The 12,754-nt window shown below is 36.9% G+C and overlaps 1 protein-coding gene across 2 annotated transcripts in view; it reads left to right on the forward strand.

Annotated features, from left to right (window-relative positions):
• The window catches only part of LOC145671668 (uncharacterized), a 1,096,828-nt gene that overhangs the window by 912,058 nt on the left and 172,016 nt on the right, over positions 1–12,754 (forward strand). For both annotated transcript variants that reach the window (XR_014128525.1, XM_081740866.1), the window contains exons 5-6: positions 5,312–5,437; positions 11,697–11,936. Coding sequence is in view for 1 of the 2 variants with exons in the window: in XM_081740866.1 (XP_081596992.1) it covers positions 5,312–5,437; positions 11,697–11,936 (366 nt within the window). In the remaining variant the exon portion in view is untranslated. The remainder of the gene's footprint in view (positions 1–5,311; positions 5,438–11,696; positions 11,937–12,754) is intronic.

A 12,754-nucleotide genomic window follows, 5' to 3' on the forward strand; every position in this document is an offset into this window, starting at 1 on the left:
CACCGCGCCCCCCTTTGTCATTCTTTGAATATCTATTGGATTTTAATTATCATTTCTCACTCATTCTCAAAAGTCTTGTTTCAGTTAGTTACAGTCTATTGATCAGTCCATTGTACAGCATTTTACGTATTGAGAGCGCCAATTCACTCCCGAATTGAAGCTAGGAGCACACTTAAAGAATAGAAGTTCGCAACTGTAGACTGAATACATGAGAATAATAGATTTTAAAAATACCTGTTTAAAATCTCTGTAAGTCTTCTAATCCACTTTTAGTTATTCTCGTGATGACATCCTTTGTGGCCAATAATCCAAAGCCATCTGTTGGACACGTACCAATCCTTACCCCTAATCAACCAGCTACAGCTTAGTGTTCATTAGCTTTTTAAAAATGCAGTTTTCCACCCCAATAGTCAGGAAGCAGGAAAAGATATAACTTTGTATTTTTCAAATCCGTAAACAGTGTTCATTTTAAGAGTTTGTTATGTAGAAGAAGAAAGATTAAAAAGACCATAAATTACCTGAAAGTTACCTTAAAATATTAAAAAATGACCTGAAACTTCAAAAAGGCAAAAAGTGACCAAAAGTTGACCCCAAAACAATACACTTTTAGAACCTTGAGTTGACGGATAACGTTTTTATTTGAAGTTGCCTTGCGTAAGAGAAAAAAGTTGACTTGTCAACAAGATGCGGGCCCTGGTTATCAGTATTGCTTCGTACTAAACTATATATTCTAATCCGTTATGCAACCAGAAATGCTTTGTTGTTGCCATGTACAATATAACATCTAGGAGATCTTCTTACATTCGTTTCAGTTGGTAAAAGTACGATGGACTTCAAAGTACTAATTGAATGTAAAAGACATAACAACAGGTAGTGTAAAAAAATAAATAAATAAAATAAAACAGTAAATATTTTAAAAATACTTTGTAAAAGAAACAAGTCATATCAAAAATAAAAAGAAATAGAATTAAATGAAATAACTACTTTTAAGAACATGCTTTCATTTGAAAATAAAACAAATTGTATTAAAAAGGACATTTGTTTTTACCAAAATTACTTTTAAAAATGTATTTATGCCCGACTGAAAAGAAAAGCAATGAAAGCGCTGCCATATTATTTGTATTGGCTATTGACCAGACCATTCTTGCTCTCTATGTAGGGCCGTAACTTGTAGGGGGCAGGAGGGCAAGTGCCCCCTAGCGAAGCTCCCCGCCGTTCAAGAGGTTCCCATTTTAAGACAAAATTGTCTTACTCCATATACGATAGGAAAATGAAATTATAAGTGAAGCATCAAACAGGTTCACTACATTACATAAACAAAACTACACACAAAAGGTAAAAAAAACAAAAATGAGTTGTCGGCCCATTTCAGTAAAAAAATGTCTACTATTGGAGGCCTTAGAAATAACTCGAATGGCTTTGAAATTTGTCAATATTGTCCTCTAAGTTAGTTTGTCATGTATGGAATGGGCCCAGGGGCGTAACAAATGGCCCCGCAGAGCTTGCCGTGCGGGAGGCCCCACAGCCTCCGGGAGCCCACAGCCCGGGAGTAACAAAAAGATTGAAAGAAGGGCCTATTTTCGAATTTTGCGGGGGCCCAACAACTTTTTCTAGGGGGCCAATAATCTTGCCTCCTCGGGAAAAAATCTAAGTTACGGCGCTGTTTCTATGCCTTTTTTCACTCATGTAGAAATAGTTGTTAAAATAACTGTCTTAAAAATCATTTTTTTTTACCTGTTAGTACTACTTGCTTTACTTCTTTTTTCTTTAAAAAAAGGAAAGCGTGTTTTTAATTTTTTCTGGTTATTTGAAGTTTCTGGGACTTAAAGTTATATGATTTTCGTTCATTTCTTGTGCGTAGGGCCTCTAGTTCGATCCCAGCTCGCGGCAAGTAGAATTTGTGATAGATAAACACCATATGCGTGAGTTTTCTCGGAGTTGTCCCGTTTCCTTCCACTTTCTTCATTCCATCATTTTATTCTTTTCTCATCATCGTCGTCTTCTTTAGTATACACGGCATAAGTGTGGGACGTCAAACTGAAAGATTTCATCTAATTGTTTCTCGGATTTCTTCTTCGAGTCTAACAAACATTCTTTGCTTTTTCAAAATAAATTGAATATTACTTCAACTAAATTTGGATATTAGATATTAAAATTGTGTAGAAGAGGATATCATTTTCATGAAGTAAGAGACATTTAAAGACCGTTCAAGAGGAAATCAATAAATTCAAATAATCAAAATACTACTTTATTTCAAAGAAAGTAGAAAAATAATTTCGCATATAAATCGAAGAGGTAAAAGAATAATGCAGTTTGAGTAAAATTAGGTGTCTTAAGGCAAGGATAACTAATGGAAGGATTTCACAGAGCCCCAGGCATGCTAAGTGGAAGAGGTTTAGGAATTTCAGTGATCCAGGGAAGCGAAGAGAGGTTAATGTTCCACAGAGCTTCAGGCATGCTAAGCGGACAGGGAAACCACGGAGCTCCAGGCAAGCTAGGTGAGCAGGATTGAGCAGCCGAAACTGGTGTCGATGTAGACTTTACATGACCTCTTCTGGACAGCAGTGGCGCTAGTGTCCCCTTTAGTTAGATGAGCTGATAATGATGAGGATTCCTGTTGTTTGCTTTCTGTAGTAGTTGTAGTACATGTACTACTTTTGTCTTTCACACTATTCACAATGGTACCAGTTAATATTAGTTGTTATTATTTTATATAAATAAGTTTCTATGATTATTTTTGTTACGCATTCTTTGTCGGTGCTGAAATAATAATTCACCAGCTGTGGTTGTGGGCAAAAACGCAGTGCAAGGAATCCACTCCAAAGCACAGGTAGATTCGTTGGTAAATGTATAAATATGTCCTAACTAGTTACAGACTCTTCAGCATATGAAAGGCACTTTCTTCTGAAAAAAAAAGAAAGCGGGTGATTTATTTACTTGTATGTGTGGTCTCTATTACGAACGATCTAGTTTCTTGATATTCTAATAGCTAGAACGGTGGTTCAGTGGTGGGGCGCTCATCTGGTGCGTGGGGTCTCTTGTTCAAACCCCGGCCAAGTCGGTTTATGGTGGACAATATTGTGTCCGTGGGTTTTGTCGAGGTACTCTTATTTCCTCCCTCATTCTTATTCCACCAATTTTTTCATCTTCATTCACTTCCCTTAATCATCCGTCTTCCTTAGCCTCAAAGGCATAATCGTGGGACATTAAACTAAAAGAAGAAATTTTGATATTCTAATAGTCCTATTACAGCACTCAGTCAATCAATTAATTGACGGCATAAAAATTCAGTAAAATCCTGCATTATCTGCAAGCGAAATGTAAGCATAGTGTAGCAAAAGTTAACGGAACTAACGTAATACCAGATAACATTGCCTCTAACATGGAAGAGCTGCTATGGCTCAGTGGTGGGGCTATCACCTCTGATGCATGGGATCCTTGATTCGATCACAGCTTGCGCCAAGTGAACTTTGTGGTGGAGAAACAAAGTGAGTTTTATTCCAGTTCTCCTGTTCATCCCACTTTCTTCATTTCTTCATCCCCTTCATTATCATCATTATGACCGTCTCCCTTAGTCTCGGAGCATAATCATGGGACGTTAAAAACTAAAAATTTCTATTAACGTGGAAAACGAACTGATTTCCTTTTCGAGGTGATTCCACGAGGTGTTACAGGTATGCTAGATTGATTTGAATCTACTCGCTTATTATAGTAGATCCCATAATCTCCGCAAAGCGTAGTATATTTGTTTTTGCTTTTTAATATCTTCACATCATCTCACAGATTTTCAATTGGATTTAAATCCAAGTAGCCTTCTTGTACGACCAGATGCAACAAGTTACCTGAATATTCCTCAGAACATGTAGAAAAGCTTTAGATTCTGCAAATACATCAGTTTTCATTTTAGAAGGTGGAAGTGCCCACTGCAAAGCAATGTTGAAGAAATGTAACACCTAACTTTGTTGTCTAAACAAAAATGGTGATTCGTGTTTGCATTCACGTGTATGCGTGGATCTAAGCCATGGTACGATAAACACACCAAAATATTACAAAATCTTCTACAGCTCGCCATGCTCTCAGACACAGTGGGTGAATACTTCTTTGGGTTTTCGGTTCACTCGCCTTACATCATTGAAATGCCACTCTTTAGACAACACTTTTAGTTCACTACAATCTACAGTCTCTGTACTTGAGCACTGAATACTTGCATCTTTATGCTATGCAACTAATAATGTGTCAATTAGAACTGTCTAGCTGGTCAGTTCATTCAAACGATTTGAATCAGTCGTTATGCTTTGAGTTCGTATATTGCATGACAATGCTCCAGTGTACACGGTCCTCGTTCCCAAGGCTACAGTGAAAGATTGTGGCTTTGAGGGCATTCACCACGAACCCTTTAACCCAGGTGTAGCACCACATCACAGCCTTGGCAAGAAAAACCAGTCGAGAGAAGCATTGTGATGCAGTATCCGAGCGAACTAGTATGGAAGAACTCATTCAAATAACTGCCTCTAATAAACTGATGTAGCAATATTCTTTCTTTCATAGATGGTGTTTGGGCCGACATTTCAGTGTCTGGCTCTAAAATTTTCGAAATACCCTCATATTTGCAACGTCGTTTTGTTCTTATACGCTTATTAGACCGTTCCTTATAAACAGATTAGATAGTATTTCTACGTGCACAAACAAATTGAGCAATTCCGTCTACTATATGCCCATGAGCATATTCAAACATAAAAGACCCATTTTGCTTTCTGTTATAACTTTGTTTCTACCCATCTCGACGAGTTATCTCCATACAACTGACTTGTACACTCAATCCAGTTGGCTGCAATGATCATTAGTCAAAGATCTTGTTAGTAAGACGCCATCTCACACAATTGAAATTAATATTAGAATTAGATATATATGTGACAAATTTTAGTAAATTGTACTAATGTGATGTAACCTCAATCTAATCCTAATCATACACTCCAACTGCCTAATTTCCAGTTGCTAGAATTACAAGGAACAGGAACTGGTTCTCCTACTCCAGCTCTATTATAAGTGTTTTCCTTCTGTCTACGTTGGAATATGTCTTGAGGTAATGCATTGACAATTTTTTTTTTTTTTTTTTTTTTAAAGAGTGTTTATAATGTCCATGGTAAGTTTTGCATAATTAGGATAAAACAATCGTATTCTATCTTATAGAAAGAGAAGCACAGAAATTTGATTTTAAATATTTTGCTCTTCCTTCTCCATTTCAGAAAGACAAATGTATTTGTTGATTTACAAGGGCTGTTCAGAAATAGAAACACTGTTCTCCTTTCAGACGAAATATCAGCAGAGCAGACGACACGGCGATAGACGAGATGACGTGGTACAATATTGCCAATAATTTCATTCTTGATCAATTATCAAAGCGAATAAGAGATACCACCACCAGTGGCGTTTGGAGGTAAGTCAAAGATTTTCAGTAACAGTAAACAACAAAATAAACAACAAAATAATACAGTAGTAACTACAATATAGGGTTTTACAGAATGGTTGTCGGGATTGAGAAATTTATTCGGTTACCACGTTCTTCAATAAGTTGTTTCTGCTGTTACTTTTTGTAAAAATCTGTAGGTTTGTAAAACTCTGTAAAATACCTCAACAAAAAAGAAAAGAAATAGGTAAAAAGTTCCCAAAAATTACATTTTTGGCAATTTTATATCCATGAATGAGAACGAGATGGACCTCCAAACTTCTAGAGGTCCTATACGACCCTCTTCAGGTAGGTAAAAATACTCATTGCATGGACGTAGTCCAATGCATTCCATGGACCATGGCTCCTGAACCAGGAACCAGGGGCAGAAAAGTGCGGCCAAGTCATGTCATTACTTCTGCCAGCGATGAGTGAAGTAATCATGGTTGAGCTATAGTTAATACCTACAATGTAGTTTATTTTCTGAATAAACCACTTCCTGCTTATTAAGACGTGGTAACCAACACAATTGCCGGATGGGGTTCTGAAAATATACATGTTAATCAGGGGTAAAAATGGATCTGAAAAGGTAGGGGAACGATAGGTAGCGGCATGACATCACGCCTTCCCCCTGCCTATCTTTGCCCATTGTAATTTTTTAGGAACTGGGGGGACGACATACATATTTTTTGGAGGCTTGGGGACGGCATCCTCAGCGTTCCCCCCTCCCTTTTAACCCTGATGTTAATCATAAACACATTCGTGATATTAGTAAAGTATATGCATGGCTTACGCAGCTCAATAGGTTGTTCCGATTATTTTTTTTTTCAATATGGCTAACTTTAAACGGAACATTTATTGCGACATGTTACATTAGTACTTTCTGATAGTAGTAGAGAGTTAAACCCACCCATTCAGGTCAGATTAATACACTTTTCTCCTCTAGGCTATATTTCCGAAACAATCCATACTTCAAATGGTAATGAAATGTACCTCTACTTACTAAATTTGAAAATCATGTTGTCTATTCTGGGTCGTAAAAAATGTTATACAGTGTGTCCGTAAAGTTGCGCGACCCAAAGTTCAATTGCGTATATCTTTTGAACCAAGAACGGTAAAGACCTGAGACTTGAAATAAATGTAAGCGTGTTCTATGTAGATATTTTCAATATCATGACCAATGTTGGAATTTGTAACGTTAAATAAAGTATCGAAAGTGTAAATTTTTTAAAAAATGTACAAATTGAAAATCAATATTCAATAGCAGAAACCTAATTTGATGTGGGTGAAACTCTGTGTATATGTGCAGTATGCATCAATATTTATCCATTGGTGCGAAAATGTGACAAAGTTGATGCAGTGTTGCCATGCAAAAAGACTATTTAATGCAAGTCCGTAAAATAGGTGTCTTTTTACGGCAGAAACGCGGCCCCTGGCAACACTGTTGCCGTAAAATTACTACAACAGGTGTGTTTTAGGTTAATTAATGATAAGCAATGATAATTTACACATAATGTATAACCTGAGATTTTATTCAAAAATTTGCTATAAAAAATACCCACCTCGCAGCTGGCAATTTGTATTTTGATAAATCGAACTATACTTTGATCTCGAAATGGGCTAAGCATATTATAGCATGTAATGCAATAACACTATATGGAAAATTTCTAGTATAATACTTTAATTTATTATATAAGGCGGAGGAGAGAGAGAGCTAAATATTCCGCCCTAGGTACAGTCTAGTCAGCCCAGGCGGAAATTCTATAAATTTTAATCAACACGAGTATGCTAATGAAAAACGTTTACTATTCTACTTATGTCGTTAAAAGGTTTGCTCACCTTTTGTCAAGTAAAAACTAAAATGGTGCTGATGTTTTCTTGAGGGTTAAATATTGACTCTACCCACACTGTTGGTGTTGACTCGTTGCGGCATATGTGGGTACAGATCAAATATCGCTTTGATATGCTGCATACAACCAAAAGAACATATGTACCTCAAAGTTCTCTAAAGAGAAATAAAACTTGCAAATAAGTGATGCATTTTGCTGGAAACTGTGGTGCCTTGTGGTTTTGTCTGGATCATTTTGAAAGTAACGGGAATTTTTAAAACACTTTTGTGTCGAAGAAAACAAACATTTTTTGTTTTTTTTTTTTTTGTTTTTAAGAATTGACGTTCACTTTGAACGTGACTTGATGATTCGAAAGAACAGTACTTCTCTAATGTAAATGTTTACTTAGAAACATTGTTGCATTTTGTTTAGTTACCTAACAGGTATATTATTAATGAATTTTCTACTATTCATTTTCGCAATGTGCTTGTTTTCGTTTCTCTGTAAAAATTCATCACATTTTTAAACTGTTTTTTCTTGTATTTCAAGCTCTATACACATATCTTAAAAAAGTTGTATTACGTAGGGAACCCAAAAGAAACTGGAATCATTATGTGGTGCAGTGCCGTGCCGTGGAAAATCAGCGCCCGGGGCGAGAGTATACGACGGCGCCCTTATACATATATTCCAAGTATTTTTTCCTATCTTTTTTCCTTTTATCTCCCAAATTTTTCGCCCCCTTACTTTGGCGCCCGGCTCGCCCCCCCCCCCCCACGGCACGGCCCTGATGTGGTGGGTAGACCTGGTTGTATTATATTCTTCCGCTGGTATATGTCTGTTGCGAAGTCGATTTTGCATCAATATGCTGATGTTCGTTGTCAAGTAAAAAAATAATATCGTGATGCCATGTAGTAAATTTCTTTTGTTGAGGCCTCCGCTTCTTCCTTATTTTTTGTGTTTCCAGAACGGTTGAAAAAAATGCTGATTTGAAACTCTCTGCAGGGAGAAAATGGCTGTACTGCTTAAAACAGCACACAAGGAAGCTGTCGAGGAAATACATTTATTTACAAGTTTTTTTTTTTTTTTTCAACTTTAGGAAATATGAACTGCAACTGGAACACTAACCTCGCTCAGATTTCTTGAACGGATAAAAGCATTGCGAAAATGTGTGATCTTCCTAATAGATTTGAAACATTTGCGTGACATAAACATCGTAGGAAGTGATGGCTTCTCCACGACAACGTGTTAGCGCACAAAGCGTTGAGCACAGAACAGTTGTTCATGTTAAACATTATAATCCATCTTTTCCAACCACCATTTTCACCCGATCTTCCCTTTTTTTTGCTTCCTCTAAATCGAAAAAGACTTCAAAGGAAAAACGTTTTTCCGACGTGCAGAAAATGAAGAAATCAAAAACGGTGGATGTACTAAAAGACATCACTATAAAAGAGTTTCAGGATTTGATCGAAAACCGGAAAACACACTTAGACAGTCCAATGTATTCTATGTAAACAGGCAGTATGTTGAACATGATTGAATTTATTACACCTGAAAATAAATGCACATTATTTATTCAAGGGTTTACCAAAAAGAGCATCGGAACCCTGAAATCGTATTCTGACAACGCTGCACTTTTGAGATTAAACTGTGGCAGATATGTGCAGCTGGCTGCAAACTAGCATATAAAGATACACAATTCAATTACGTATAGAAATTATTCGAATCAGTGACGGATCCAAGGAGAGGGAAGTCGATGTGATCTCCCCCAGAAAGGCTATTTTTTTTCTTTTGGCCTCATTGTACTTTGTGAAACTCAGAACCATATGTTCCCCCTTCCAACTATTGTAGAGTTCCTTCCAAATTGAACAGATGTTGATGTCGTTCCAAGGCTTTTAATTGACTACTCGGAAATCTAATTTAAGTTGCTCCCATCTATTGTAGAGTTCCTTCCAAATTGAACAGATGTTGATGTCGTTCCAAGGCTTTTAATTGACTATTCGGAAATTTAATTTAAGTTGCTCCCAACTATTGTAGAGTTCCTTCCAAATTGAACAGATGTTGATGTCGTTCCAAGGCTTTTAATTGACTACTCGGAAATTTAATTTAAGTTGCTCCCAACTATTGTAGAGTTCCTTCCAAATGGAACAGATGTTGATGTCGTTCCAAGGCTTTTAATTGACTATTCGGAAATTTAATTTAAGTTGCTCCCAACTATTGTAGAGTTCCTTCCAAATTGAACAGATGTTGATGTCGTTCCAAGGCTTTTAATTGACTATTCGGAAATTTAATTTAAGTTGCTCCCAACTATTGTAGAGTTCCTTCCAAATTGAACAGATGTTGATGTCGTTCCAAGGCTTTTAATTGACTACTCGGAAATTTAATTTAAGTTGCTCCCAACTATTGTAGAGTTCCTTCCAAATGGAACAGATGTTGATGTCGTTCCAAGGCTTTTAATTGACTATTCGGAAATTTAATTTAAGTTGCTCCCAACTATTGTAGAGTTCCTTCCAAATTGAACAGATGTTGATGTCGTTCCAAGGCTTTTAATTGACTACTCGGAAATTTAATTTAAGTTGCTCGCTGAGTAAAACAGTACGTTTATTGTAAAAAATTATTAAGTGTAACAGTTTCGCCAACTATTCACTTGGCTTCATCAGACACTATCTTCAACATATACTCATATATACATACTGTATATCCCTAGTCCTACCATAAATACTATCCCAAAGTTTTAAATACATTGACACAAAAATCTGAGTGATATTTTAGTATCCTAATAACATGTATTATATGGACACATTATGAACCAAAATCACAAATAATTATTCAAAATGGCCACCAATAGAATGCACACAGTTCTTAAGACTTCGTGGTTACTCATCAATTGCATTACGCAATACACCAACTGGAAAATCTGCAGGTGCCTAGCCAGGGAAATCTTGTAAGGCATCTCCTAAAGCTTGGACCAAATTTGTAGTTGAAAGGATTTAGATACGGACATCCAGAAGGTCACCCTGAAGAGGAAGTAAAGTTCGGAGCATTTGCCTCCACCCATTGCTGGGTTGTCCATGTTTTGTGTGTTAAGGCTGAGTCCTACCGGAAGCTCCAGTTCTGTCCATGGAAGAAGGTGTTATTAAGCTTTTTTTACTACTCTCTCAAGCACTGTCTCCTGGTACACTTTGGCTGACATTTTGACACTCCTTTTCACAGAAATGGAGCTCCGTTGTGCAACCGCAGTTTACACCCCACCACACCATAACTGAGAAAGAACGGTGACCCCTCTGGATCCTTGGAATCTTTCACCAGCTTCTCTAGAGGATGTGGCATATATCCTATCATTTTGGGCATTGAAAATGTCCTCAACACTGAAAATCTTTTCATCAGTGGAAAGGATTCAATGGTGCTCATTTGCTGCGTAATTCTTAAGGAAGCCTCTGGCGCTTCATTTAATTTGTCAGGAGATATTCTTTGCGTTGTTTGTAAGCTTAACGTCCAAGACATAGACATTTTCGACACCTTTAGCTCACTATACATAACTGAATATTTCCTAACTGAATTTTGTCGAACGCGCACCGCCATTGCTTTCACAGGTTCCGGTGTTCATACTGTGAGTGGTCTTCCTTACAGTTGGCGATCTTTTACAGTTTCAGTCTCAACAAAGCGCTGTATAGTGCGATAAACGAACATTTTTACGCAGCTTCTGGAGGGTTTTGAAAATCTCCCCTGGCGATTTGCCTACCTTGTGCAACGCTATCACGGACACGATTTTCATACTCGCCCCATTCCATCTTGATCACTTACAACTTCATTCAGCAACGAATCACGCATCACGTAACCGTTCTTAACATCGCTCGCTTGTACGGACGGAAGTATAGACACCTTTAATATATGTATTCACTACATACATATATTCAACAAGCCGATGCAGCTTGCCACACGGCTCGCCAGACCACTGCCTTATAGCACGAAAAGTTTGCTGGACGCGTTCTATCGAGAAGTGATTTGAACTGCCTACCTAGTTCAAGTGATCTCTCCCTCTGCATTATTTTCTGTGGTGTTATCTCAAGTATCAGGTATATGAGAATGAGCAAGGAACAATTCATGAACTGAAATTGAACATTGAACACACAATTGATAATTTCCCATACAATATGTGTGCAAAACAGACAAAATTGAGTCTTCAGAATTCATTTCACCCACCGAAACAAAGGAGGGACTTGCACATTGAGTCTTAAAGCATATTGGTTACTTTCCACAGTAATAATGCTTGTATTTCTCGTTATATCTCATTCTTTTTGGTAAACCCTATAGTAAAGTTTTGTTTCCTTTCAGTTCTTTTTAGATTCTAATGGTTCATGTGTACTGAAAACTTTTTAATGTGGAAAAATGGTTTAATTTTAATTCCTCTTTTCTTTCCGTAGGTTATTAATAGCATACAAAAACATCATCCGGTCGATAGAAAATTTCAGCATCTCCATGGTGTATGGTTTATATTATTTCGGCAAAGGTCATTTGAGCATGAGAAGCTTTGCTGGATTTGTTCGCTACGATTCTCTCGCTTACGACTATCTAAACGCCACCCAACATTTCTCTCTCACAACCATGGAAGAGTTCCAGCGTTTTCGAGAATCCTTTCCAACATATCAGAACTTAACGCTTCGGTGAGTCCTCTGCAATCAGATATTCTTTTGAATGCTTGTCTTAGTGTTTGTTTCTGCTTATATGTGTGTAACTTGTTGGAAACTAGAACAAAAGAGTTATATGATTTATGTCTTTCAGGTTTGAACATGAACTATATTTACAGGGTATCTCTGAAATTTGGAACTGTTTTCTGATTTAAAGATATCTTCATATATATTGTATTTGGGAGATAAGAACTTGCTGCTTTCGCCTTTAATGATATTCTATTTTATGAAGTTTTGAATAAATGAAAATGAAGTGAAACCTTTTAATTTTACATCCCTCGATAATTTCATTCATGGGGAATGGTGTCCCGGGTTCGATTCCCAGTGGCGAAGCCTTGGGATTTGAATGCATTACGCTAGTTTGTATTCTGCCTTAACATTTAGAAGCAGACGTGGCTTACAAGCATACAGATAACTGTTCCGTTGATGATGGGGTGGATATCTAGACACAATATCTAGACGAAGAGGGTGGATGTAGTATATAAACAGAACATCTAGACTAAGATAGCAGGTGTAGTATATAAACACATCATCTAGTCAAAGCTAGTAGGCGTGGTATATATATATATATACTGAGAGGTTGGATGTAGTATATAAGTACAACATCTAGACTAAGGGTGGCGAGCACCAAACTAGTATAAATTACTCTTTTAGTAACTCTTACTTCTTTAGTCTGGACTACTTTAGTAACTTACTTCCATAGTAACATACTCTTTTAGTAACTGTTGGAGAGCTCAATTTATATTTACTTCTTTAGTTATAACTAAAGTAGTAACGCCTTTTTACTAAAGAAG

The sequence above is a fragment of the Thermobia domestica genome, chromosome 15 (assembly GCF_964235325.1).
Source record: "Thermobia domestica chromosome 15, izTheDome1.hap1.1, whole genome shotgun sequence".
Lineage (NCBI taxonomy): Eukaryota > Metazoa > Arthropoda > Insecta > Zygentoma > Lepismatidae > Thermobia > Thermobia domestica.